General features: G+C 37.0%; 1 protein-coding gene across 2 annotated transcripts in view; it reads left to right on the top strand.

The window, feature by feature from the left end:
- The window catches only part of rgs7a (regulator of G protein signaling 7a), a 57,508-nt gene extending 30,008 nt beyond the window's left edge, over positions 1 to 27,500 (top strand). The window contains exons 3-18 of one of the 2 annotated variants that reach the window (XM_078932174.1): positions 12,439 to 12,535; positions 14,818 to 14,868; positions 18,900 to 19,006; positions 20,245 to 20,296; positions 21,199 to 21,263; positions 21,608 to 21,684; positions 21,858 to 21,939; positions 22,932 to 23,006; positions 23,118 to 23,216; positions 23,312 to 23,373; positions 23,723 to 23,833; positions 23,935 to 24,060; positions 24,929 to 25,115; positions 25,346 to 25,435; positions 26,017 to 26,053; positions 26,708 to 27,500. In XM_078932174.1, the coding sequence (XP_078788300.1) occupies positions 12,439 to 12,535; positions 14,818 to 14,868; positions 18,900 to 19,006; positions 20,245 to 20,296; positions 21,199 to 21,263; positions 21,608 to 21,684; positions 21,858 to 21,939; positions 22,932 to 23,006; positions 23,118 to 23,216; positions 23,312 to 23,373; positions 23,723 to 23,833; positions 23,935 to 24,060; positions 24,929 to 25,115; positions 25,346 to 25,435; positions 26,017 to 26,037 (1,302 nt within the window). In that variant the 3' untranslated portion in view covers positions 26,038 to 26,053; positions 26,708 to 27,500. Of the gene's footprint in view, positions 1 to 12,438; positions 12,536 to 14,817; positions 14,869 to 18,899; positions 19,007 to 20,244; positions 20,297 to 21,198; positions 21,264 to 21,607; positions 21,685 to 21,857; positions 21,940 to 22,931; positions 23,007 to 23,117; positions 23,217 to 23,311; positions 23,374 to 23,722; positions 23,834 to 23,934; positions 24,061 to 24,928; positions 25,116 to 25,345; positions 25,436 to 26,016; positions 26,054 to 26,702 lie in introns of both variants that reach the window. The other variant, XM_023963462.2, reaches the window with a different exon arrangement.
- Positions 27,501 to 27,557: the final 57 nt, after the last annotated feature.

Below are 27,557 nucleotides of genomic sequence, written 5' to 3'. Positions count from 1 at the left end.
TAGATGCCCGTTCCGTGCATAAATAAATACTTACCGAGGATGAGTTGCTTCCAGGTGATTTACATATGATGAGGGGGAAGAGGGGGGGAGGAGAGTAAAGGAAAGAAAAAAAAAGATAGAAGGGAAAACGAAAAAAACAACAAAACAACAATAGACACATGAGTGGGACTGAGGTGAAGAAGAAAAAAAAAGACTGTTTTCCTGAGATCGAGGTGTGGATTATTGATGATCCGGTTTTCCATTCATTGAAGTAAGTTTAGCGGGTTTCTTCTGGGCAGCGCAGATGTTCTCAGCGCGGATCTGAAAGCCTTCAGCACAGCCAGGGGGTGATCTCCGGGTCCCGGAACAGCCGGCCGTCCACGTAAAGTTTGTCAACGGCCACAATCGCTCTCGAACCAGCAGCAAGATGCTTCCTCCTCAGCGGGAACAGGATCTTTCTTCTACGGAGGATTTCTGCCAGGAACTGGTCATTAACGCTCTAATGCGTGCCTTTGAGTTCCCGTCCGCGGCCCTTCACCAACTCCTTCTGTTTGAAATGTTCGAATTTAGCCACAATAGGACGCGGGCGCTGGTGGTCGGACCTTCTTCCTCCGAGGCGGTGAACCCTGTGGAAAGAGATCTTCTGCACCTCCTCCTTGGGGAGCTTCAAGTGGACCTCTAAAAAGGATCTCACGGTGGCCTCGGGGTCTTCTCCTGCCTCCTCTGGAACCCCCGCGACCACTATCTAAATACAATTTTTTTTACAAACATTCTCCACAAAAAATGAAAATGAAATAAAAGCAAATCCCTTCTTTCAGTGTTTTTTCAGCATATTTGCCTTAGCAGATTTGACTTCAGAACCCTTATTAAACCCCAAATACATACTACTGATTCCACACTTAATATCAAAATAAAAACAAATAGAACAAAATTAATCTAAAGTACCAAGAATTTCACAGTAGCATTTTTTAGATTAACTGACAATAAATGTAAAAAATATATCTAAATATGTAATTTTTTTTTAAACATCATGTGTGTTATTATAGATGGAGTATTTTTCCAAGAAGCAGAGATATGTTTTCTAAATTGGTCTGGCCCTAAACAACAAAAGTAATTTTTCATGTGGTGCCTTGGGAACATTATTTTCCAGCCCTTGCAATGGGAGTGTGTGTCTGAGCCTTTAACAGAAACAGATTACATGCTGGACACCTTTTTATTCAACTGTGTTACCCACAAAAAAAAAAAAAACATAATAATTTTTCTTTAAATTCAATTTTTTGACAGCAAATATCAACATACTTGGAAACACTGCCAATCAATTTCTTTAAAATTGCCTTCTGTCTGTGTTTCCTAAAATCATTCAACAAAGCAGTTGTCAACTCATCTTTTTAAGAAAAGCAGCCTGAATCCTTATATGCTTACCAATTACGGCCAATCTCTGAATTTTCTTTTTATTGGATAAAAATAACAAAGAACTAGTTTTTGATCCAGCTGAAACATCATTTAAGCATATACATCTCAAAAACAAGTTTCAGTCAGATTTTTGACATCACCACAGCACTGAGACGGGTTCAGGTGAATTATTAACTGCCATCCATGCCAACACCAATGAAACAGTGCTGCAGGGTTTGATTCTTTGACCTTTGCATTTTAGTATATATTTACTTCTTTCTGAGCCAGAGCGTGCTCAAAAATAATGTTTCATATCAGTTATGCAGATGACACTCAATTGTGTAGCTGTGTAACCAAACCACTAATCTTAGTTTGGAAGGAGGAAGGCTAGAGTAAATGTTATTGAACAGCGTTTTTTTTTCCTCAGAGGAATAAATGACTAAATTCAAATGAGAAACCCAGGTGTCATAACAGATTTGAAACAGCATTCATGTTGAGACCACAATCAAATCCGCTTTTTTGCATCACAGAAGTATAGTCAGTCTAATAGATCTCATGTCCAAACTAGTATTAGATTCGTGCCCTCATCTCCTTCAGGCTTGACTACTGCAACATTTTTCTGTCTGCTACTTCAAGGTTAAAAAAAACAAAAAAAAACATTGTAAAGCTGCAGTTTGTTCAGAATGCTGCTGCCTTAACTGGAACAAGGAGAGCTGAATATACTACTCCTGTTGTCAAGTTTAGATATATACTGCTCATTTATAAATCACTTCATGGGGAAGGACTCAAAAACTTGTTAGACTTACTTGTGGGGCTCTGAGATCTGCAGGAAGCAATCAGCTGCAAGAATCCATAGTTAGAACAAAACAGGGAGACGTTGCGATTAGCTGCTCTGCTGCACACAGATGAAATCAGTTAGCCGATGAACTCAGATGCTCCCCAACTGTATTAAGCCCACAAAAACATGTCTTTTCTGCTGCTTTTGTTTTAAAATAATACACTTTAATTGACATTTACTACATTTTTTATTGCATTTTGTTTTACATAAATTGTCATATGTTGCCAAACTGTTGTATTGTCATAAAGCTCTTTGAATTACCTCTGGGTTCTAAAGGTGTTAGACAAATACAATTGGCCTTGCCAGGACACATTGACATAGTCTGGGAAAGCCTGAATCGATGGACCCTTTGATCGGTGGAGGACCACTGGCTCCCCGAAGCATACAGGCTCCTGCAGTTCTTTAACATAAAAAGCTGTTTAAATCAATGCTTGGCTCCTGTAATGCTAAATACACTAGTGATTCCTACAGCGGTAGTGTAGGAGCAGCTGACCTCATTGACAAATTTGCTTTTAACACCCAGCACTGAAAGCATCAGAAAGAAGCATTTACAAGACAGGTCTTAAATTTTTTGGAATTTGCCTTGTTGGTTCAATTTACTGGGTGAGATTGTGGAAACTGGTTCGCATTTATTTTGTAATGACAAAAAACTCAGCAAGGAAATGGAAGGGAAATGGGAAGTAAAACAAGCATATGGTCATTTGAGATGGGTCAGAAATCTGAGGCCAGGTTTAGTAAATACTTAAGCTATTCGTCTGCATTAGTTTCTAAAATGATTCAGAAATTCAAACCAGAAACACAAAGAAAATGCCTTGGATAACACATAACAAGAATCTGGCAAACCAAATCCAGGACTTTAATGCCCAAACGGAGAAAGAAAAATTAAAACTAGCAGCACTCAAACTAATTAACCCAAACTAGTTGCGAGCAATTTTATGCCTTTGTCTCAACTGCCTTTACAGGTGGATATGGGCTGTCTGCGAGCAAAAAATGGGCAAATCTGTACAGAGCACAGATTTCTACACCCATGCTTCGGGTGAAAGGTCGTAGCGAACACTTAAAAAATATGTAAGGGGAAATAGGGGTTAAGTAGGTGAAACACAGGCATGTCATATGGATTTTTATTTTTTTCAAACCTCCCAAACTCTGCACGCTGCGCAAGGGGCCTGTTAGTGATGTTCAAGTGCTAATTGCGTGCTCCTTGTGCACAGCCTGGCTGTTAGAAATTAAGAAATAAGCCAATCAGAGCGTAGTTTGTGTGGGCATCCTGTGGACGTTTTCTTATCACCTGTACCTCCCCTGCGTGACGCATTTGCGTGTGGACAGTAACAAGCCAGTGTGCGCACCTCTCTAAGGACTAGAGCGTGGCTTTAGGGCACAGTGAGACAACATCACCCATACATTATAAGTGCGTGTAACTTATATTATCCTTAAAAATACTTCACAATACATTTACAACACACGCAACACACTTGTTCCATTTTCACGACGTCCCTTAGGTGGCTGCACACCTGTGTTCTCCTTAAGATGCAGCTGCTCCTCATTGCACGCCTCCACGGGCCAAGACAACCCAAAAACCTGCAGCCCTCAAACAGTCCCACCCCCTTTATAGGTGCATGTGACTAGAGCCTTTACATAGAGCAAAGCATAAACAAACACAGAAAAATACCGTAAGATACCAAAATGGAATTAAAGACGGATTTTCACACTATTTGCCAGCAAAGCCTTGCTTGAAAATGTACCAATTAGCCAGTCTGCCCAAGGTAAATTAAACAATTTTCAAGGTTGTTGATACACCTTGACTGTGTTTAAATGACTACTTTCTTTTTTTAGCCTCTGACATCATTTGCATTTTCAAAATGTTTCTTTTCCTGCACGAGAATATTCGCATCACAGCCCTCTATATTGGGGAAAGAAAAATGAACAGCTTCACCAACTGCTACATTACATAACATGTTAATGATAGAAGCAGTGAGGGCAGAGCGGGAATTTACAAGGAAGGATTTTTGATTAAAATAATCCTTAATCTTAATTATTTAATATTAAATCTGAAACACACAAAAAAGGGGACAGCTACAAAAGCCTAGTTAGATGTGACGTCATTGCAGATGGCATGATGACAAATTGTGAGAAAAAAGGAAGCAAGAATGGAGAAAAAGAGAACATCCTGTGAAACAGTAAAGGAAAATTAAGAAACATATGCTATCATTTGATTGCCTTGATTGATTGCTTTGTTTTGTTTTTGTAATCTTAGATATAAAGAAAAAGAAAAAGCCGTAGTGGCTTGAATAAAGTAATAACTTGCACTCCGGGTTCTGTTTTCACCTGGACATCTGCTCCTCTTGTTGGGTGACCCTGCCCTGCTGAGAAGCAGACTGTTGTTCATTCTCCTTCTGAGTTTGTTTATGAGCATCCCTCTGATACCTGAAGATTTGCATGAAAAAGGATGAGATAGGACAGTGATGTACAAAATGAAGCAAAAAATGAAATTACAATACCAAATTTTGGGATGTTTTGGGAAAACCTAAATGACCAATCATTGTATTTTCCTTCTCTCATCTCCGACCACATCTCTTCTTCTCTGTGTCAATAGTACTAAAATATATTTGCAGAAATTCAACTGTTTCAAATATCTAATAGCAATCTAACAGTTTCACTGTTGTGTGGAGAATAAAGTCTGGCCTAAAGATCAAGTTAGAGTAGCATTTCTTTAAAACGATGTTGACAGAAAATATATAATAATCTTTGCTTCTGTAGGGAGCAAGAAAATGAATTACCTACCGGTATTTAAAAACAGAGTAGCATTTTGCACATAGCATTGTATTTGGTCTGCAGGGTTAATGAATCAGCAGAAAAAAATATGCAAATATTGACATTTGTAAAAAAACAAAGAAAATGTAAAAATGAAGGTTATCTATCTAAACAAAAAAAATTATAAAACTTCTCAGTGTGTGAGAAACCTGGGAATTATTTTAGACTCTCAGATTAATTTTATTCCACAAATTTAAAATAAAACAAAGACAGGATTTTATAAGCTTAAAAATATTGCCAGAGTCCGCCTATTTCTCTCTCTTGCAGCACAAAGGTGGTACTGCATGCTTTTGTCTCCAGCAGATTGGATTATTGTAAGGCCTTTCTCTCTGGTCTTCCCAGAAGAAGGAGATCAAACCTTCAACTGCTGCAGATTTTAGCCGCACGCGTGCTGACGAGGACCAGGGGGCGGGAACACATCACACCAATTTTGGCTCCTTGTGCAGTTCAGAATTGATTTTAAAGTTCTTTTATTTGGTTTATAAATGTTTTTATGGTCTCAGGCCTTCATATTTATCTGATATGATTTTAAAGTATGAGCCCTTGCAGACTCTGAGACCCTCTGATCCTGGCCTTTTGGTTATCCCAAAAGTAAGAACTAAAACAAACAGAGAGCATCAGGCCCGCAGAGATTGTTCAGGTTTTTCAAAGGAAGGCTCAAGACCTACCTTTTTAATCTAGCTTTTAGTGGAAATTTTGAAATTTATTTGATATTTTAATCATTTTATGTTCTCTTTTTACTAGTTTGATATACTTTTTATTCACATTTACCAATTTATATCTGTCAATTAAGGTTTATTCATTTACTTATCTGATTATTTTTCTGTTTTAACTTTGATTTATTTTATTCTTTTTAAATTCTATTTGTAACTCCAGTGTTTTCCTCAGAGGGATCCTCCACATCAGGGACTGACCCTTTTCAGAGGAAGAGACCACTTCCACCTGTGTTGCCGAGGGTGGTGTGAACAGAGCTTTAGAGTAATTCATTTAAATTTACTTAAATTAAATCTACCTTTGGTTGTATATTTGGTTACGTTAATTATTAACTAAAACAATAACAAAATTAATAATATTAATACTAATAAAAGTGGCAAGCGCCTAAAGCAATGACATTTTTTTACACAACAATAGTAAAGATAGAACAGTGCACTGCTTTAGATGTGCATCCTTTCTGCTGCATGCCCTCTGCCCCCCCATCAACTGCCTTCCTTTTACTCCTATGAGTGAGCGATGGCAAGCTGCCAAAGATGTCCTTGTGATAGGACTCCCAGAACGTGTTGCTGTGGTAACTCATGTGGCAACCTCTGTAACACCTAAGATTCGTGGCATCTATTCAACTGCTTTGTCAGCACATGCTCAGTAGGTTTGCCTTCACTTATCTGCAGGGTAATTTCCTTTTAAATGCCCAAGTGATGCTTCCTCACCGGTGCAGGCTCCGGTGTCAGACTGACTTGGTTTTTGTGTTGATCCAGCAGTAGGCAACTGGAGTATTCCCATGGCCAATTAGTCAAACAGTACACTGCCACTTCCTGCTTAACCATGAAAATACTGTAAGGAGATTAACAACTGCAAGCTCCTGCACTGTGTGTACTCCCTACAGAATGGCATGAAGAGTTTTGCTTTTGCGCTTTTAGTCAATATGCAAATGGAGGAGGAGAGATGAGTGATTCATTTTTAGCTACAGTTGACTTGGACATTGTTTTTTTGTTTTTTTAATAATTTCAACAGTAATCCTCTTAAAAAAAAGGGATTCAACAATTGTAATAATGCTTTTTAGGTATCAAATGACCTTGTATCTAATACTGAATGTTGTTGTAAATGAAAACAGGCTTGTGAAAGACACGAAAGGGAAACATTATCTTTGAGCTTCTACCACAGGTTCTGCCTCATTCGCTGAGCCTAAGCTGTGCAGTTCAGAAGGAAATGAGATCAACCGGCTGCAAGGAGTGTTTTATCTGGTGGTGCTGTCATGCTGTATAGCCACAGGTTCCATTCCATGCTGCTGTCACCCTGCCTCAGGCAGTCAAACTTTAACTGGGTTGCTCACCTATTTTGATGCGGCACTTTTTAATAGACAACAAAACCCCACCATCTGGGTTTGTCAGTTTATACGTATGCGTGTGCATCTCTAAATCCCTTGAGCGCATATGCTCCTGGAATGTTACTGCTGCAGCTTCTGAATGCTGTTTTGTGTGTTATTCACAGTTGTATGACGTGTGATGAAGTGTTGGAAGAAATATCTATTTTGTCCTTGCAGGCACACTTGTCCTCAGATAACACTGGCAAGGTAATACCGCTCCCCGAGTCCATCTGATAGAGTAACCTTCAGCTATGATTGTAAATGCAACGAGACCAGGGTAGAGGAAGTGAGGTGGGACGGATAAGAACAAGAACAGGAGAGCTTTTAATTTCCTCTGTATCACAGCAATAGAGGTTTTTGGGCATCTATACAGACAGACATCAACTTGTGTGAAATGTAAATGATTTTCCAAGTCATGAAAAATGATCAAATGAATTAGATAGAACCATAAACAAAATAAGAAAGGGTGCTGTCATCACTATGGTTTATTGGCAGCACCCCTTAGGTTTCAAGATTTCTGGTAATAATTTTCATCACTAGATCCACATTAATTACGTAGGCAGGTCATGATATTTTAATTAGGACTGCTTAAAATTGTAGTTTGAGGTCATCGAAACAGAGGGTTTTCTTTCAATCGCTTCAATCTAGGTCAGGAACAGAGGGGATGAACGGCAATCGTATGATAGGGACTGGAGTCGTGTTTTAAAAACCTGCCTTTGTGCAGCACAATCAACAGATGACTGCTCTTGGCTTGCATTTACAGCTCACTTCAAATGTCAAGGTCACTGCAGTTCATAGCAATTTCGAGCCATGCTTCTTCAGGCAGTCTTGTCAGCTGCCTCACTGAGGTATTCATCATCACTCCACCCTTACAAACAGCACGGCCGCAATGCTGCTGCTCAGTTTTTTTTACTTTGTTTTTCTATTAGTAATTGAGGAAAACAAAACTACAACTGTTCTATGTAAAACACGGCATAGATCATCCTGGGATTATTTGACTTTGTGCTGTCCTCACTGTTTCTTTCTTTTTAGATTTAAAGTTGTTTAAGACCTACTTTTAACATGTTCTTGTATCGTTTTTCTCATGATGGAGGACATATACAGCACAGACCAAAAGTTTGGACACACCTTCCCATTCATTTGAATCAGGTGTGTCCAAATTTTTGGTTTGTACTGTACAGGAAAACTGAGCTTAAAATTGCAGAATAATTCTTTATTCATATTATTAGGAGCAGACAAAAGGTCCTACAAAATCTGCTCCATTCTGATGCATCCAGTAGCAGATGACTAGATCCACATATGTCTTTGTTTTTGTTAAAAACTGTATGGCTGGAAATCTCCAATATTGCTAGACATTTTTGTTGCATCCGTAATGTTAGGTTGGGGGTGTTACGGGCTGTACGCAAGTGGGAGAGTGTTTAAATAAAGGAATGATGGGAAACGGGGCTCCCGCCTGCAACTTAGAGGTACATTTCTGATGAACTTCTCTGCAGAAACCTTGTCCTAGTAGAAACACATGTTTTTGGATTTTGTCAAAAAATGGCATATTTATAATGAAAAGACCACTGGGAATGTTGTTACAATAGATCAAAAAATAATCAGAGAAGAACTTTAATGTTCCAAATTAATGTTCCAAAATCATCTTCAGTATTTCATTCATTCATCTTGTAAACCTTGTTTGTCCTTTTCGGGGTGACGGGGCTGCTGGAGCCAATCCCGGCCACTCGTGGGAGAAGGCAGGGGACATCTTGGACATGTCTCCAGACTGTCACAGGGCTTCTTCAGTATTTGCCCTTTCTTAGTAATTTCTCAAAACCTTTAGATTCTCTGGTTGCAACTTCTTTCTTCTTAGATTTAGCACCTCAAATGAGTGGACTTGATGCTCTTGATAGTGACTGAAAAGAAAACATAAGGACAGCATTAATTTACAAACCCAGTTTGAAATGTTTTTATGCTCCAAATGGTGCTTCAAAATACCACGAGTGCCCTCGGTGATGGTCTTTGAAGTGTTTGAAGCTGCTGTGTGCTGAGGCTCAGTGTGTGCTTATATCCGGAGCTTTTGTTAGTCACTTCATATGTACCGAGTCCTGTGCCATCATTATTCAGTGATTCACACTGTGCAGCCAAAACACTCACTCTTATCTGTTAAGAGGCTGCAGAGACGCAGTCAGACATCTCTGGGTGGGAGGAAGGAGAAAGAGGGAGAGAGTTTTGTGCTCATTTCTTTTTCTTCCTTGTGGGAATAAACTTTTCTATCCTTCCTCTTTCGACACGAAGCCAGAGAGCATTTCGACGTCAGGAGCTTTAGATCGTAAATATTCAAGCTGGTGGCATTTTACTGTGTGTAGGTGGTGAGGTTTTGCAGAGATGGAGGAGAGTGTGTGAGATCACTGTTGCTGTTGTCTTGGCTTTGCTCTATAACATGGAGCCAGTTAACTTCCACTGAAAACACTGTTTTTGTAGGATAAATTGAGCTGAAACAGGAAACATGTCATATTTTAGTAATGAATTGTCTGTGGAATTAGTGGAATTAAATGTTGCTAAACATGTGATTCTACAAGGTTGTAGATATAATGTTGGCACACACAATTCTGTTTTTGTTGAATAATTTATAAAAGCTATGATTTTTGGATTAAAAACACTTTTAATGTCCACTTTTAACCCGTCAGTTAGACTGACTCTCAGTCATATATTGTATCATTGAAGTGGTATCACTGATGATCTCGACTCCATTAGGACAACAAAAATCTATAATCAGATGTTAGCAATGCCCACACAGCCACGTAAAAAGGCTTTGTGGTCTCCAAGTATCAAAAAGAAACGTTCAACCCAGACTGCAAGTAATGTTGAACAGGAAATGATCCAACGTTCCACCGCTTTACATCAAACAAATCAATGATAGGCATTCTAAGTTACTCAGCACCACTAATACCATTAGTAGTTTTTTTAAATTACATCAAATATTCATTTTTTGATTTATATTGCACAAAAAAAGTCATTCAACTCCCTGATAGGAATGTATTAAATTTCATTTAGTAAGTGGACTGATGATTCATTTCAATAACGATTTCATATTATAATTTGTGGTTGCCGATATGATTCATTGTTGATATTGGTTATTTTGAACAATCAGATTCATTCACCTAAAATCGATCCAGGGGATCTGTACTCAAAACTTTAACCAGTGTGACTCAGAGATAAATATCTAGCTACAGTGTCCCTCCACCTATTCGCGTTTCAATATTTGCTGTTTCATGTATTTGCGGATTTGGTTTTTCTTTGTTTGGAAGAAGTGACAATCAAAAGATGGTGCTGCCGTGCCCGACGGTCATATCGAGCTGCGGGACCTCTCGCACTTAACTGATGAAGGAAGATGCACGGGCTCCGGGTTTTAAAGGACAGAGAGTGACACTTAACCCTTGTGCTATCTTAGATGACCCCACCCTTACATCGACGTGTTCTCCCTACCATGACAAAGGTGACAAAGGTGGATAAAGGTGGAAAGATTTCATGTAATCTATGGACACCAGTGAGGTTCACAAATCATTGAAGAAAAAAGGATCAGCACACTGTCTAGTGGGTCTAGATGACCCAACTCCCAATGTTAAAGTGCCTAGGATAGCACAAGGGTTAATGTGCATTTAAAGTACACTACGGTACAGTCTATAGCTTTGAATAAAAAAAAATTCTTCATGTTGAGCAATATTCCAATGTTCTTTGACAAATGTTTTACAAAGCATCAGAAATGTTTCAGCAGCGTCTTCTGATGAGTAAGGATGGGTGACGGACATTCTCAGGCTGTGGGGGTGAGGGGGTGGTTCTCTGTATTTGCAGATTCTGCATATTCGCGGGTGCCTCTAGTCCCAAACCCCTGCGAATCCGAGGGGAATACTGAACTGAACAGTACAGGGGAAGTTTTCTAGATTCCTTGTATTTCTTGCAAGATAATCAAGTATAAATTAAATATGTGTACAAACAAAGAATGAAACGAGAATTAATGGCAAATCCATTCACATTTTAGTATCCTAAAGTCAAGCCCACTGTTTTTTTTCCACATAAAATAATAAAAACAGAACATTCTACCATACTGTATGGTCAGATGTATTTGCAAAATATTTTCACACATTTGCTACCGTCATGTGTGTTGTTTGCTGTAATGCATTTGGTCATTTTTACGTTATAGTTTATTAAACCTACCGTGTCTCAATCCAATTGGTATTTTCCAGTATCAATATTAAGGTTTATTTCATTTTGAAGCAATTTTCTATTAGTATAGGTTGTTTCTAACAACAACCTGCTGCATTATGGAGACCATATTTTGTTTTTGCTTTTAACTGTTGCTGTGAGGTAGGATTAAAAAAGAGCCTAAAGGAATTCCCCAAATGTTTGAAGCTGACACAGAGACTTTCATTTTGACAGATGACAGAAAATGTAAAGGAACAACTCTAAAGACTTTTCCTTTTGTGTTGTCACTTTTGGCATTTGCCTTCCTAGGTTTTTTGACTTGGTTAGAGTTTGGAAAACATATATATCATTGGAATTACTGTTTTGGAGCTTTAACATGTTTGAATGTTATAGCTTAACAAATCCTGTTATCTAATTTGTTGTCTCTCCTTGCTCCATTTGCAAAAGCCATTCTGCAAGTTATTATACATTTCAGTGTGTTGCCAGCGCAAAGCAGCAGTGCAGAGGTCATTTTCCACCAAGAAAAGAGTTTGGGGAGATAAAGCCCTGCTTTCAGCTTGTTCAATAAAGATCAAGAGAAATCCCCTCTCTGCTTTGCTTCCATCTGCATGTTTGTGAAAACATGGTTGCCGTGTGTTACCTTGCCAGGTCACTGAGTAAACTCACAATGCATCATTATAATTGTCATGGGTGTGTGTGTATGTGACCGTTTGTTCGTTACTTTTAAGTGTGGCTTTGCTTGAAATTGTTGCCCTGCAAAAGACCAAACGTGTACGAGTGTGAATTGTTTGGCTTCTGCTGTGCAAAATTGAGATGTCTGACTGTCGAAAGATGCCACTTTATCCTGATGGATAAGGAGCCAAACTTCACTGCTTACGTCTCAGGTTTAATAGCTGCATTGGAATTCATGAAAATTGCACAAATCTGTATTTGTCATAAAAGGACTCTGACAGCCGGGACTGCTAGTTACCAGCTTAATCACTCCAACCCCTGTTCCTCTGAGTCGCCACTGAACCACACATTTCTACCAGTTTACTCCTCTCTGCCTTTTATTTCTCCTTCAACCTCCACTTACTGATAAAAGTGCTGGAAGTTGCTCATTCTCTCTGGTCCTCTCTTCATCATCTTCTCTTTTCTTCTCACTTGTCTCCAGATGGAGGAGGTAATAGCACGCATGCAGGACGAGAAAAATGGCATCCCCATCCGAACAGTGAAAAGTTTTCTAACCAAGATCCCCAGTGTTTTTTCAGGTAACACTTTCACTCCTTTCTGCTCCTTTTTAAGGCTTATGACTCTCTGACTGCTACAACATGTATTCTTCTAAGGTTTCAAAACAAAAATGTGAAAATGGAGGGATAGTCCATTTTGGATTTACGTTGGGGTTAATGTAGCAACAATTAATTCATAGTCAAAGATGAGCTGTCATCATTGTCATGGGCTTAACTCACAATGGGATATGCAAAAAGTATTTTTAACAATATAAAATGGAAATGGTAAATTATTTTTTTTAATACACACTTTTAATTAATTACTGGTTGCAGCTTTACCTGTTTTTATTTAAACATTGTTGGTTGTGTGAGCTAATTGGATTGAATTATTTAATTTTGTTTGGGGTTTGGCATAATTACTAACCCAGTTTACGTCATCGTTCACTATATAAGAGATGCAATAGACATCAACACCACCATGAAAACATTAAAGATGGGGTTGTGGAAAGAAAGATTTTAAAAATATATCCATCGAGGATTATTTATATTTTATTTCAAGATAATACTGCCACAGGGATGTAGTTTGGTATGTACCCCATCCCCCCAACCTCCTAAAAAAGCCAATAAAATAACAGCCTGCCTGGCTCCAAAAATGTATGCAGCAATCCATCAAATCCATGGTTCTTCCAACTGCTTTAATGTACCCCTCCAGCGCCAAGAGCCATTTGGTTTTTGGTCGTATAAACAGTTTGGTTTTGAACTTTTCTTGTGATAAAAATGAAGCGTTTCAATACCAATGTTCAATCACCAAATTAGGTCAAAATGGAAATTAAGGCCCGGCCTTAATACCTGGCTTTAATTCTAATTATGTGTAACAGCAACTAAAAATAATACAAAAAAATAATTTAAAAATAGTTTGAAGCTCTTTTCCAATTTGTTGTTTGTATCATTGCCATGGCTACTCATTTTCTCCAACATGAGGCGGTCATAATGCGGGTGGGAATTGTCACAATAATCCTTCATGCAAATTACAAGTCTGTAGCAGCTTTTTAAAAAAGAAAAAGAGGGGGGGGTGCATTTTACGTAGCTTTAAAATGTTCTTCCTGTTCTACTCTAAATAATTTGAAAGGCAATTGTCAACACAGAAAATTAGTCAGTTTTAAGCTAAAATAGACCAGGGCAGCTCCAGTTTATGTTAATGTACACATCAATAAACACTTTTAAAGACAGACATTATTCTACATTTGCATTCTTTAAGTTCAAAATTATTCACAATACATTTATTGTAACATTTTTATTTTTTCTCACTGTTATACAGATATACATACATGTGCACATATCAACATGTGCTTGTTGTGATAATAATCAATCAGAGGAGCAGCTCTGTCCATGGATTACACACCTTGTTTAATGCTCTCTCTTGAAAGTGGGTCAACTGATGGTGTGAAAATGATGTTAGACTAATGATGTTAATTCATTAGAAATCTCATCTGGTTTGGGAGCAAAAAAGCAACAGGATGTAATGAAAGTGAAATGAAAAGACAAAGCGCAGATGGAAGGTGTGGCTACGTTGTGGACGTGGTGGGAGCCACAGGGCTGGTTTCCCTCACTGCGCGAATTCTCCCATGCCTCTATTTCACACATTTTTTTCTGTCTTCTGTGGGTTTGTCTCCTCAACACACCCTCACCTGTCAAAATGACAGACAGTAATAATAGCCTGGAAATATATAGCCAAAGTGCTACAGTCACATGTGCTGGGGTGAGAAAAAGCTCTCGCTGTTATTATTATTTTTTTCCTGAGATCTGAATTTGATTCTGTTCCGGTCTCCGTCGAGGAAGGTGGAAGATAATGTCCATCATCTAAAAAGTTCACCCGTAGCAGCAAATAAAAAATTCCATATGTATTCTGCACTCCTCTTACATCCATAGCCTAGTGTGTTTTTAACATTTTCTAAAACAGAGAAGGATAAAGCTGACTTGTTAATTGCTCCGAATTGGACAGAGTGTGTTGTTATACACTGTATAATACATGCTTCACTGTTTCAGTGAACCTCTGGTCATTTATATTAATGGACTCCAGTCTGGCTTGGAGAGGTTGTCAGATAAGAATATCTGGTAATGGATGGCCCAATACCTACTAACAGGGGTGGGGGGAGAGGGCGTACAGCAAGAGTAGTGTGTGTAATAATGAGATGAAAAGGCCAGGTGAAATGGTGTTTTTTTTTTTTCTTTTCTTTTTTGGTGCATTTATAAAAGTAAAAAAAAAAACACTTTTTTTTAGCACACTGAGGAAGGAAATGTTCAGATTTTCTTTTTTATTTCAGGTTCGGAAATTGTGCAGTGGTTGATCAAAAACCTGGAAATTGAAGATCCAGGTGAGTCTTTTATTTTAAATGTATTTATTGTTAATTTAAATGTTTTAAAGACAGCAGAAGATTGCCTTGTAGTTCACCCAAAATGTTCACCTTGTGCACTTATGTGGTGCATCAGATAAATGAAGCACCTCAAAGAAGAAATAGATATTTTCCACAATTACCGATTAAAAACCTACGGTCTGTGGCAAAACAGTTTAAAATAATAAGTACAAAACCAAAAAAAAAAACAATAATAAGAAGACATTATACTCCAAATATAAGTAATTTAATTACTATCTGTAAAAAAGTGTTGGTTAGATATTTAAAATTGTTCTATCTTTTTTGTGTACATTTGAACCTCGTATTACTAAAAAAATACATGAGACATCAATGTTAAAAGCAGTCTCTTTCAGCAATAGAAATGGGAAAATGCAGATTGATAGTTGTATTTCCAAAGTAAACACCATCTTTCAGAAACTTCTTTTGAATGTGTGTGCTGCGGTGAGGCTCTGCGTGCCACTGTGCCTTTTCCACTGCGCTGACGGTTTCCTCAATTTTTTTTTTGCAATTCATCAATTCTCTGTTCTTTTTGTACTTTTCTTCATTTGTATGCAAGCATTTCTCTGTTGGATGTTTGTAGGCTGGAAATGTTTCATAAAAAAATGTGCAGAGCGGAATTCCATTCAAACTCTTAGTCACCTTCAGAATTTCAATTCCTTTTAAAGAGCTCTGATAGGATCAGTTTAACATTCAATTTAGAAACATACATGCAAAGATGATGGGTTTTAGACAATGTACAAGCTTTATTTCCAGTGCAAAATTAATAAGATAATTTAGTTTGCCAAACTAAATCCTTTTTAACATTTGAAGGGGCTGTCTTATTTAGTTTAATATACAGTACATTCATATGTACTATTTGTCATTAAGAATTGTATTTAATTAAAACAGTCAATTGCTGCAAATTTCTCAGAGCCGAAAACACATTTAATCAAAATATTTCCTATTTGGTGTATATAAAGTGCTTTTTGTGCAATTTACAGCAATGGTATAACAACATAAAGAGGTTTTATACAGAGATGCAACTAATTTGATTCACTGTAGTACAGTTTCTGAAGTTTCTTTTTTTGTCTTTTGAAGGCAGATGAGCACATAATCAAGAGTGTTTTACTATGCAAATACCTTTGATAATACACTTAGACAACCCAGTTTAACTCAATTTCATCCCATGTGAAAATCCCTGAGGCCTCCACTCATATTCTAGTTTCTTTTCTTTTTTTTTGTTTTTAATTAGCTGACAGGAACGCCACTAAAATTCTTCTAGGTAGCTATGCATGTATTCTGGGATGTGCTAAAATGATCCAGTCCATTGCAGTAGCTCTTCCAAAGCTGTTAGGTTCACAAACTCATACATTTTTGAGTTTAAAGGATCTGAATTTTACATGTGTTTGTTATTTAGGTGATGGTAGCTGGCAGAGTTGTAAAGGGGCTAGATCAAATGTTTAGAGCTACTTTGTTTTAGAAGGAGGGAATAACCACTATTTTATATTAAAACTAAAAAAAAAAATCTGAAAAGCAATTAGTTATTCCAAAATGTTTTGATGTTTTATACTTCTGAAAAAGAGTGGAAAAAAACAAACTCCTTAGGTTTAATGGACCATTTCATCCTGACAGCATGAGGGTACATTGTTTTAATTTGCTAAAATGTGTCAAAGATTTTCATAAAATTTCTATCAAAGCAGAAAATTCTGTAAAATGGCTGAAATAAAGAGGTTTTCAATCTTTTTGCTGACAGAGTAAATCAATTTTTGTAAACAATCTTTTGCTTGGAAAGGCATACTTGTAGTTGCATACAGGACCATAGAAATGTCTTTTCTTGATGTGATACTATTGGTGATGATCACACGTTTTGATTGCAAAATTCCTACTTATTGTAATTGGTGTTTTCCAACAGAGGGGATCAAGTAACTAAAATAGAAGAAAGTGCTACCTTTGCAGACTCAAACCTGGTGAGATCCAATAATAGAGCAGGATCCGAGGCAATCCAAACACACCCACATGCATGTGTGCACACACAACACAACACCACTAAGAAAAGTAAACTAAAGGCACCAATTATCCCAGCATCATGATTGGATAATGAGACACAGATGTGTCAATTAACAGAACCCAACACAGACCAGAAATACATCTAAAAAATAATTTTTAGAGCAACAGAAAGTGAAAATCCAAAACTCAAAAGAGTAAAAATATATGAATAAAAAAACACACAAAAGAACATCGATACAATTCTCCTGCATCTAAATAATGACATCACAGCCAACCAGAAAATAAAAGATTCAACTGATCGATGGGTCTTCCTTACCTTAATCAATATTGTATGGATTTTTTTTCTTTTTTGTTTTTTAGGTTGAGCATTTTTTCAAGCATCCGTTTTTTTTAAGGAAACCACATTTATGCAAAAACAGGGTTTTAGATTTGTCAATAAAGTTTACTCTTAAATAAAGAAAATTAAGAAATTGCTTCATCTAGGAACCTATAGACAGAAATTTTTGTTTTCTTGACTGACTCAAGTCCAATTTGATGTCAGTGGTGAAGTTTGTAGATCTTTTGCCACACAAAATGTCTCCAAATATTGTTTTTACAAATGTATTATTGTTTAAAACCTTACATTCTCATTTACATCGGACAACCATATTTTGGTAATGCTTTTCTATTCTATTATATGTGCGTTTGTTTTATTTTAATCAGGAATTTGTGATAAACACAGGAATATTATAAACCAATCATTACCTAGATAAGTCTTAAAAATAGGCATGTCTAGTTGTAAATATAATATCAAAGAGCAATACACATAAAAGGCATCAGATACTTTATATTTAAAGTATAAGTGATAATATTGCTCTAAGACAAACACCGGGTGAAGAGAGGTGGGGGTGTTTATGAGTAAACGCTTCTAAATAACGTATGAGTCATTATTTATTAATAAATGCAGACCAGTCACAGATGTGCACACATAATGTAGCATTGTGACCTCTCAGAGCTGCAGAGCTGCTTGGTGGTAAAGGGAAAGCCAGGCTATATTTATCTCTCAGTCACATGCATCAGGTGTATATGGATGTGAGCATGTGTGAGAGCTGAGATATATTTTATGTATTCGTCAAACAAGCCTCTGTTATCGCACTCCCTGCTTGCGTAGATTATGCAAAGCGTTTTAACCTGCGCATTTTTCAGCTCTTGCTATTTGTTACTTGGCAGACAAAGCCTTTCAAAAAAACCTGAAAAACATCTGTATTCTGCTGCATGTCAACAGACTGCTTCCTGGGTAGCTCCTAATGAACAAAATGTGTCAGTAATACCAGAGAACTGTCAACACATTAAAGGAAACATGAGCGATAGATGTCGACATTGCGAGGAACTTACAGGTTTAGAACAGCAGGGATTAACTGGTGGCAGATAAGACTCACAGCTGATGATGATGACATGTTTTCATTATCTGATGGTTTTAAATCAGTAACATTCAGCCATGTGCTGTGGAGCGCCAGAGGGAAGCAGGGCTTCACTCACACGAAGCAAAACACCAGGTGATTTGACTGATGAGTTCCGCCTCTCCTGCTGAAGGTGGGCTAATCAGCAAGACCCCCCGCCGCGCTGCTTGGTTGGAGTGGAGACCTGCCGATCTGTCTGTCAAAGCAGTGTCAGAACGAGTAAAGACGCAGTTCCTAATTCACATCCTGAGGATGGCTGTGGTTATTCAGCCGAGAACCGGTTTCCTCGTTTGAACGTATGGCAAATTAGCTGGTGGGACAAAGGCACAAAAGACAGCAAGCTGGATGTGGACGTATGATGAGAAAGGGGGGGGGGGGGGGGTGACCATAGCCTTCTTTTTTAAAAGGGATTATGAAAGCAACAAATGGGAGCGGATATCTGAAGCATAAAACTAAGATTTGTTAGGCTAACAATTTGGTCGTCTCTGAAAATATATACTGCTGTGGGTACAAGAGAGCACTGCAACGACAAGGTGTAAATTGACTTTCTGTTTGTGTTTTTCTCAGTGGAGGCACTTCACCTAGGAACACTGATGGCTGCACATGGTTACTTCTTCCCCATTTCAGATCATGTCCTCACTCTAAAAGATGATGGCACTTTCTATAGGTTTCAGGTAAGCATATTAATGCATGGACAGATAAAAAAAACAACATTTACAGAAGGAAAATAGTTTAAAGTTACACTTAGTTCATCTTTTAATCTATTGCAAAAGGGTTTCCCAGTGGTCTTTTAATTATAATTATGCCATTTTTAGGCAAAAACAAAAATCTTTTCCAGGATATAGCTTCTGCAGAGCGTCAGTAGTCCAGCAGTTTGCCTCTGAGTTGTGGACAGGACTGTCCTGTCCTGTCTTCCAATCATCCCTTTATTTAAAACCTGTCACTAGCCTGTACCCCCTATCAACCCCAACCCAACCTGTGCAACAAAAATGGTGAGCAATCCAGTCGTATAGTCGTACAGTTTTGAGCCTAATGTCAGCTCAGATGACAAAAACAAAAATCTTGGACAAGCTTTTTCAAACTGCTTTTTCCGTCTGCTCCTGATTTACAACAATTTGGAAAAAGAAATACCCAAATTTTCAAGCTAAATTTTCTTTATATGTGTCCTCCATCATAAGAAAAATGCAACAAGAAAATGTTAAAAAACATAATTTTCATTGGAGTGGGTCTTTAATATTGTATGTTGTTATGGGTTTAGACTGTAACAGTCTATTTTAACACTAGAAAATTTCATCTCTAAGCTGTCACTTTCACATGTTGCCAAACTGCACCATATGTTACATTACCACAGAAATATTTGTAGAAATCCCACTTGCCTGAACAGAAGGCACTTTTTGAGATTTTTACAAGGGAAAAGAAAAAGTCAGATTTAATCACTTTTTAACACTTCTGCTCATTTTTACAATCATGAAATCTTACAAATTGCTTTTATTCTTTTATTGGTACTAGTAAAATAGCCTTGGTTTTTTTTTTCCTTTTTTTTTGCAATAAGGGTGATTTCCCCAAGTTTCCAAGACAGGAATAAACCAAGTGAATTTTTGCCACTTTTACTGGCTTTACTTTTGTTTTTATAGGTAATAAGCTGAACTAAATTTGGTCGTACAATTCAGCCTAAGTAGGGTCAATGCTCGTGATGGTGACTGCTCTAAGCTCTCTCTGAAAGGAGCTTACGTCCTTTAAACACAGTGCCAAGCCAGTTGCACAACAAAGTGTTTTATTGTGACAGATGATTTCTTTGACTGGACGGCCACCTCTCATACCAGTCCACTCATGGACTGTTTCTGTCATGTGATTTGTTATAGTTGTGAGGTTGTTTTTAGCCTTGTTTTTTGATGACCTATTTTCTTTATAGACACCATACTTCTGGCCATCAAATTGCTGGGAACCTGAAAACACAGACTATGGTGAGAGTGTTGCTCTTTTGTGTTGCTACAGTTTTCTTTTTCAACTCTGATTTGATATTTTAACTAGTAGGTATTTTATGACTGATGACGTTTTGATAAAGTAAAACATCAAACAATGTCAGAAGGTATACACTTAAAAAAAAAGACTTTTACGTTAAATCAGAATATGACCTGAATTTAAAATATACACAAGTGTAATAACAAATAAAAATACTGCAATACCATACTGCAGTGATGCAATAACCCTGCATTCAGGTAATCATATATGATGTTTTCCAGCTCAGGTCAAATGCATGCGCCTCAGTGAGCCTGGCTGATGGGGTCCGATAACCGTGAAGGAAAGCAGGAATGTGTTTCTGAGCGTGCACCTGTTGTATACAGTTGGCTGAGCATTTTAATGCTGATACAGTTTTCATTGCTACAGCCCAGCAGTGTGGAGATAAAGCTTTCCGGAGACCAACACTGGTTTAGTGAACAGACAAACCTAGCAGGTCTTTCATTTGTTGCAGACGAGTAAAAAGGGCCAATGCTCACTGCGGGAATAATCCTGGAAGCGTTCGGGGAGGTTAGAGTGTGCTCGGTATGGGGCAACTGTTTCACGTGAATAATGCCCCTTAATGAAAACAGTCGAATGGTATAATGAATCGTCGACATTATGGTCAGTTAACAAAGAGATGAAGGGGTGATTACAGCACGGGAAGACATCAAAAGTCAGGTGCAGACATGCGTGTAGAAACAGATGCATCCACACCACGCACGGCAAATGACCTTTATAATTTGTAGAGCAGTTTAAATGTGCAGTTGAGAGGATTAAATGAATAAATGCAGGGCCACTTAAGACTGTTAAAAGGCTGGGATCCAGTCCCCGTTTTATTAATAGTCTCTCTGTCTGTCTCCCTCAGCTGTTTACCTCTGCAAAAGAACAATGCAAAATAAAGCACGTCTGGAGCTTGCAGATTATGAAGCGGTAAGTGAAAGAGGTCTGTTGGTGTCACTGCTCTCCACTTCATATGTCCGCTTTGTTCCTCTGTTAGCACTCCTGTCACTGCTTTCTGTTTTTCCTGAAAATGACAAAATGACATATACTGTGAGTCAGAGCATAATTTGTAACTTTATTTCTCTATTAGATGAGAAAAGCTATTAAATGAACCAGTGGGCTACTTTTTTCTCAGGGATTTTTCTATTTGCTTCTGAGCAGGGATGATTAAAGATGTTATCCAGTCATGCGCTGTACACAGCATGTGCAGTCATCATAGATAACCCAGATCCTGAAAAAGCTTTTTTGTTTTTTTTTCTTTGTTTTATTTGCAGGAGAGCTTAGCAAGGCTACAGAGAGCTTTCGCCAGGAAATGGGAGTTCATTTTTATGCAAGCAGAAGCACAAGCAAAGTAAGTTTCTGCACAAAATTAAGCCAATCTAAGTGAGTCCTCCCATGCTTTCAATTCAATTAAACGTTGTAACTACCAGCATACATGTTCACAGATGAATTAAACATACAGCGAAGCTAATGAGGGTTAGATGAAGCAACATCAGAAAATTTCATGGTTTTTTTCCCCCTCAGAGTGGACAAGAAGAGAGATAAAATTGAGAGAAAAATTCTTGACAGTCAGGAAAGAGCATTCTGGGACGTGCACAGACCAGTGGTGAGTGAATTTATTGATTGTGTTGTCATTTAGCTCTACTGTGGCTAATTATTGCAATAATTTTGCAGATAGCTTCTGCATCCTTTGTGGCTTTGTTCTTAGTCAGCATCATGTTAAATGATTTCTCTGAAGAGGCAAATGTTCAATTTCATTTTGGAATAAAAAAATATATAATGCACCTTCACGCTTAATATTTCACCATCAATAGGGGTGCATTTAAGAATGTGATGACGAAACTTTGTTTTATAATGCCAAAGCACTTTATTAAGATTATCATTAAGATTTAAATATGCAGGTTGCACGTTATTCCCTAAAAAAAGTAAAGAAGCAAAGGTTCTGCAAAGCCTCTTTTGTGTGTTTGCCTTTGCCTTGCACATGAAATGCCACATCAATAACTGTCACAACACATCAGCGTCAGCTCTGCTCTTTACCTTGTTCCCAAACACTTGCGTAGCATTAGCATTTATTTTCCCCTGGAGGTTAAAGGTTCTCCTCTGCTGTGTTTCTCCCAAAGCCACCTCTTAGAGCTTAATTGGAAAATAACAAGTTTAATTTATGCGTCCTTGGGGAAACATAATCAATATTAATTCAGATTTCACAGTTACCTTATCGAGCTACTTAGCTCCTTTTCTCCTAGACCATACCTAGATTAGACCACTTGTTCAATCAGCTGATATCTCCTTTTTAATTTTTTGCTCATTTCCTTTTTTTTTTTTTTCTTTTGGAATAAATGTTACTTTTTTTAAATAAACAAGCACCAGACTCACTGTCTTCACATCTCAGGTGATAATTTTAGATTTTACAAAACTTTCACAAAAGTGGGGAAACTTTGCCCTTAATCTTTGTCAGACAATTCTGAGTGTGAATGATGGAGTTAATATTTAGGACTAAATATGTTTAGAATTTGGAAAAAATTCTAAGATATAAAATTCATCTAATTGTTCTTCTTACTGGAATATATTTCCCTCTTTTTATTTTTATTTTTTATAAAGCCTGGATGTGTGAACACAACAGAAGTTGACATAAAGAAGTCCTCCAGAATGAAAAATCCACACAAAACCAGAAAGGTACCAAACATTTCTGAGTTCCTTTTAGAAAAGCAGGGTTGATGTTTGTCTGCAACTGTGAGGTAACAGTTATTTATACTCTGCCTCAATTTTGTGTTTTTAATTGTTTAGTCTGTGTACGGGCTGCAGAATGATATCCGCACCCACAGCCCGACGCACACCCCCGCTCCAGAGGCAAAGCAGCCAACAGAAGAAGAACTGCAGCAACAGGTCAGATAGACTTCTGCAGTTTTTGCCACTTTTTTTTTCAAGCTAAGATTTCACTTTGACGACATGATTCCTATTGTCTATGACATTTGTTTCAGATCACCTTTTGGCAATTACAATTAGACAGGCATCGACTGAAAATGTCCAAAGTGGCAGAGAGGTGAGTGATGCTCTTAGTGTCTTAATTGAGTATCACCATTGATCTCTTCATTGAGCTTTTAAATGGCCTAACAAGCCGTGGTGTTAGGAACTCTTAATGCCTCGAGAGATTCTGCAGGTCCACATTGGTACTAATCATAAACCATTTGATTCATTTGTCTTGGAATACTTCATTTATATCAGGGGATTTACCCCCCTTTTCAGTTCAACTTGAAGTCATTTTGAAGTTTGGCTTTTGTTAAGGCGATAGACAGAAAGAGAATCCACATTTCTTTTTCATTTTTACAGACCTCCTTGTCAGAAGTACAGATTCCTTTAAGTATTTTTTCTTTTGTTTTACCTCAAAACAGTTTGGTGGGTTACACTGAGCAGTATTTTGAATACGACCCCTTCCTCACGCCTCCAGACCCATCCAACCCCTGGATCTCAGATGACACCACACTGTGGGAGCTTGAAGCCAGGTGACACATTTATAAAAAAAAGTGATCATTGAGTTCCTTTTTTCTCCTGGTGGCTTCTATACCCGTTTGAAAATGCCACGTGTTTGTGTTTCCTCCTCCAGTAAGGAACCAGGCCAGCAGAGGGTAAAGAGGTGGGCTTTCGGGATTGATGAGGTTCTCAAAGATCCAGTAGGAAGAGAGCAGTTCCTCAAGTTTCTTGAGTCTGAGTTTAGCTCGGAAAATTTAAGGTACATACTAACAAAAACGTTTGCCAATCATGTAGATTTATAACTACAACTTCATAAGAAAGCTGCCATATTTGCATTTGACTCTAAAATTTGAAAATGTATACTTTAAAAATGTATACTTTTCTTTGCACTTAACACGAGTTTTTTTACTATCAACTTTTGAACTGAAAAATTGGACATAGGGATAACAATTAACCGTTTATTTTATAAAGTATTTTATTAGTTAGCACAATTCTTGTTTTTAAATTTCCCATTATTTAATAATTAGTCTCTTTCATAAACTGAATTGCTGATCCTGTTTAAAAAATAATTAAAATAACAATAAAAGTAGAAACATGAAGTATAAGTAGATTTTAGTAACAACCCTTCATACGTCCAGAAGGGAAATGACTGCAACTGTTTGCTGATGATGATTAATAGCTCTCTTGAAAAGAGGCTTAGTGCCCATATATACAGCTTAAATGATTGTAAGTAATCATAAGCTGGGTCTTTATCTAGTGTCTATAAATTTAAAATGATCTGAGACCATTTTTTGTGGCTATTATTAATAAAACTGGTAAACAAATATGTTTTTCAATTGAATTTGTGCAGCATTTTAAACAAAAGATTAATACATCAGCCTATATGTGTTTTTTAACCAACATCTTCAATGTTGGTATGATTTCATAAACTTAACATGTAAGGTTACATGTAAGATCTAATTTTTTTTTCAAACTTTTGCACTTGACACTCTTATAAATAATATTATATATGAAAAAAAAACTTTTTTTTATAAATAATTAAATAAATGAACTTTGCAGCATTTTTTTTTTTTAAAGCTGAGTGTGACTTTATTTACCACGCCTAAACTCTTACCTTTGCTATTTAGGTTCTGGCTAGCAGTCCAAGAAGTGAAGAAGCGTCCCATCAGAGAAGTTCCAACAAGAGTTCAGGAAATCTGGCAGGAGTTTTTGGCCCCTGGGGCCCCCAGTGCCATCAACGTGGATTCCAAAAGCTACGGCAAAACCACTCAGAATATCAAAGATCCCGGGCGCTATGCCTTTGAAGATGCACAGGTGAGTTATCATACAGTAGCAAATGATAAATTATTGTACCTGATGTTAGTTTTGAAATTATTGTTAAAAAAATATGCATCCTTTCTTTGGAATTTGGAATATTTATGGAGCTAGAGCAGCTTTGAAGTTGCTTTCACAAGTTATGGTGAATTTTAACAGCACATTGCATTTGTTGTTTTTTTTTTTTTATTTGAAGCGGAGCAGTGACTGAATATTTTGTTTTTCAACAGGAGCATATCTACAAATTAATGAAGAGTGATTCTTACAGTCGTTTCATCCGTTCCAGTGCCTATCAGGAGCTATTACAGGCTAAGAAGAAGGTACAAACAAGGAAAAGTATTGATTAGACTTTGATGAATGAGATCCAGGCAAATTGATGGTAGAATTATCTGCAAAAAAAAAAAAAAAAGTAGAAAATTCTAATCTGTGCAAAGATTGACACCTGAATATTGGTGTGCATAAGGTCAATATGAAGAAAACAAATGGCATGGCTTCTCTGACAGTAAGAGGTCTGCTAAAGGTGTGCAGCAGTAAAAAAGCTGATCAGGATCCATGTCAGACTCGCAGACAGCACTTTTAATAGTAGAAAATCAGGAGTTGTCACAACATGACAAATTATTCGGTCTTGGTATGGTGTACTTTTGTGCTTGAAATCTACTGTGTCTCACACCTCCTACACTTCCCCTGCCTGTCATGCTGGCAAAGAAGATTTAAGTATTATCCTTTGGTTTGTTTTTATTTATTTTTTAAGTCTTTTTTAAGAATATGCTTAATTTGCACCAGCCTCTGTATTCATTTATGTTAATGAAACATCAAAGCAGTAACAATTTTTAATACTATACACATTTTTATGCCCTGATTTGAAATTTAACTAAAAGTATGTTATTCTCTGTCCCCACAGAAAAGTAAGAATTTGTTCTGAAGGCTCTTGCTTACAGGTAACACCTAGTTTGCTTTATATATCCTAGATTTTCTAATGTCAATAATACTGCAAAATTTTAAATTGTTACTGTATCGAGAATAAAAGACAAAATTATTCTAATATTTTTCCCTTTTTTTTTAGAAATATCATACAAAAGTCAGTATTTGTTTGGTCTAAATGTGGAATTGACAAACAAAGGTTTATTTTTAGATATTTGTACATATCTTTGCAAAAAAATTACAAATCACAGAAGAAAAATAAAGACTTTTCAAAAACTGGATTATTCTTTTTTTACTTTAACTTAATTTATGTAGGTATTGTAATTGTATTTTTTACCTATTAGTGGGTAAATACTGACTGTGGAATTCTTAAATATCAAATGAAATATCATTAAATTCATATTTATTTTTAAAGCAAAATAGAAAAGAAAAACTAATGACATCATTTGCTAATTATGAGAGTTATTTGGTTAGAATATAAAAAAAAAGCCCTAGTCCTAGATAAAGCAGAAGAATGACAATTTTTTTGGTCCATTTCTTTTCAGTATAGCAATGTAAATCTTGAAAAGTCAAATATAGATAAGAAAAATAAACTATTTCTGCATTTCGCTGCTGGAACAGTCTGTCTTCAACCTGCTTATTCTGCTTTTCTCTCTGTTTTCTCAGTACAGGGGAAACCACTGGCATACAAAGGATTGACAACTTGTGTGCCATCATGCTAAAATCAATGGCCTCCCTTTCTCTGGGACAAAGAGAGGGCGATCATCCCATCTCTTCATCATCTCTGTCTGTCATCTGCTCTCAGCTCAGCAAAATGATGAGCTGAGCTGCTCGTTTGTCTGTTGTCTACAGGATGTTGCATGTCCACGGAGAGGACATTCCCGCTCCTCTCTGCTCTTTCCGTACCTGAGATATTCCAGTTTTTTCAGAAGGAAGGGAACGGCTGGACTTGTGATGACACTGGCAGAATGTCCAGTTCTTTGCTGCATTAATGCTGAATTAAAGCCCTTTCCTCTCGCTTCCTGCCGAAACAAATGTCTGGGAGAAGTAATAGAAAAGAAACACAGATAAAAAGAAAAAAAGAAAAAGTTAGCCTAATATTATAAATCTAACCATCTTTCTACATGATATCAGGATACAGATAATCTGTTGCGCTATGGGAAGTGTTGTGCAGAATGAATATACAATATATATATATATATATATATATTGACATAAACATATTATGATTCTGATTTTTATAATTTCTTGTGCATTTATTTTGCTTTGCATAATTTTATTGCACTACAATAATTAGCACGTTTCTCATTGCCACCTGTAAAGTCACACTCCAATTTTCAAAAAAAAAAAAGTGTCCTGTCTAAAGTAGAACATAATTGTTATTCTTTCCTGTATTTATTTTTATACCATAATTAAAGACACTTTTACTTACTTGTATTATTAAAGTTGGGCCTCTATATGTAACAGTTGTCTGTTTTAATTTATATTTTTTCTGGGTAATCAGCATGTAGTTTCATTAGT

The sequence above is a fragment of the Oryzias latipes genome, chromosome 15, assembly GCF_053564925.1.
Source record: "Oryzias latipes strain Hd-rR chromosome 15, Olatipes_Hd-rR_3.1".
Classification (NCBI taxonomy): Eukaryota; Metazoa; Chordata; class Actinopteri; order Beloniformes; family Adrianichthyidae; genus Oryzias; species Oryzias latipes.
Note: the sequence above shows the minus strand (reverse complement) of the source record. Positions and strands in the feature narration are given on the sequence as shown.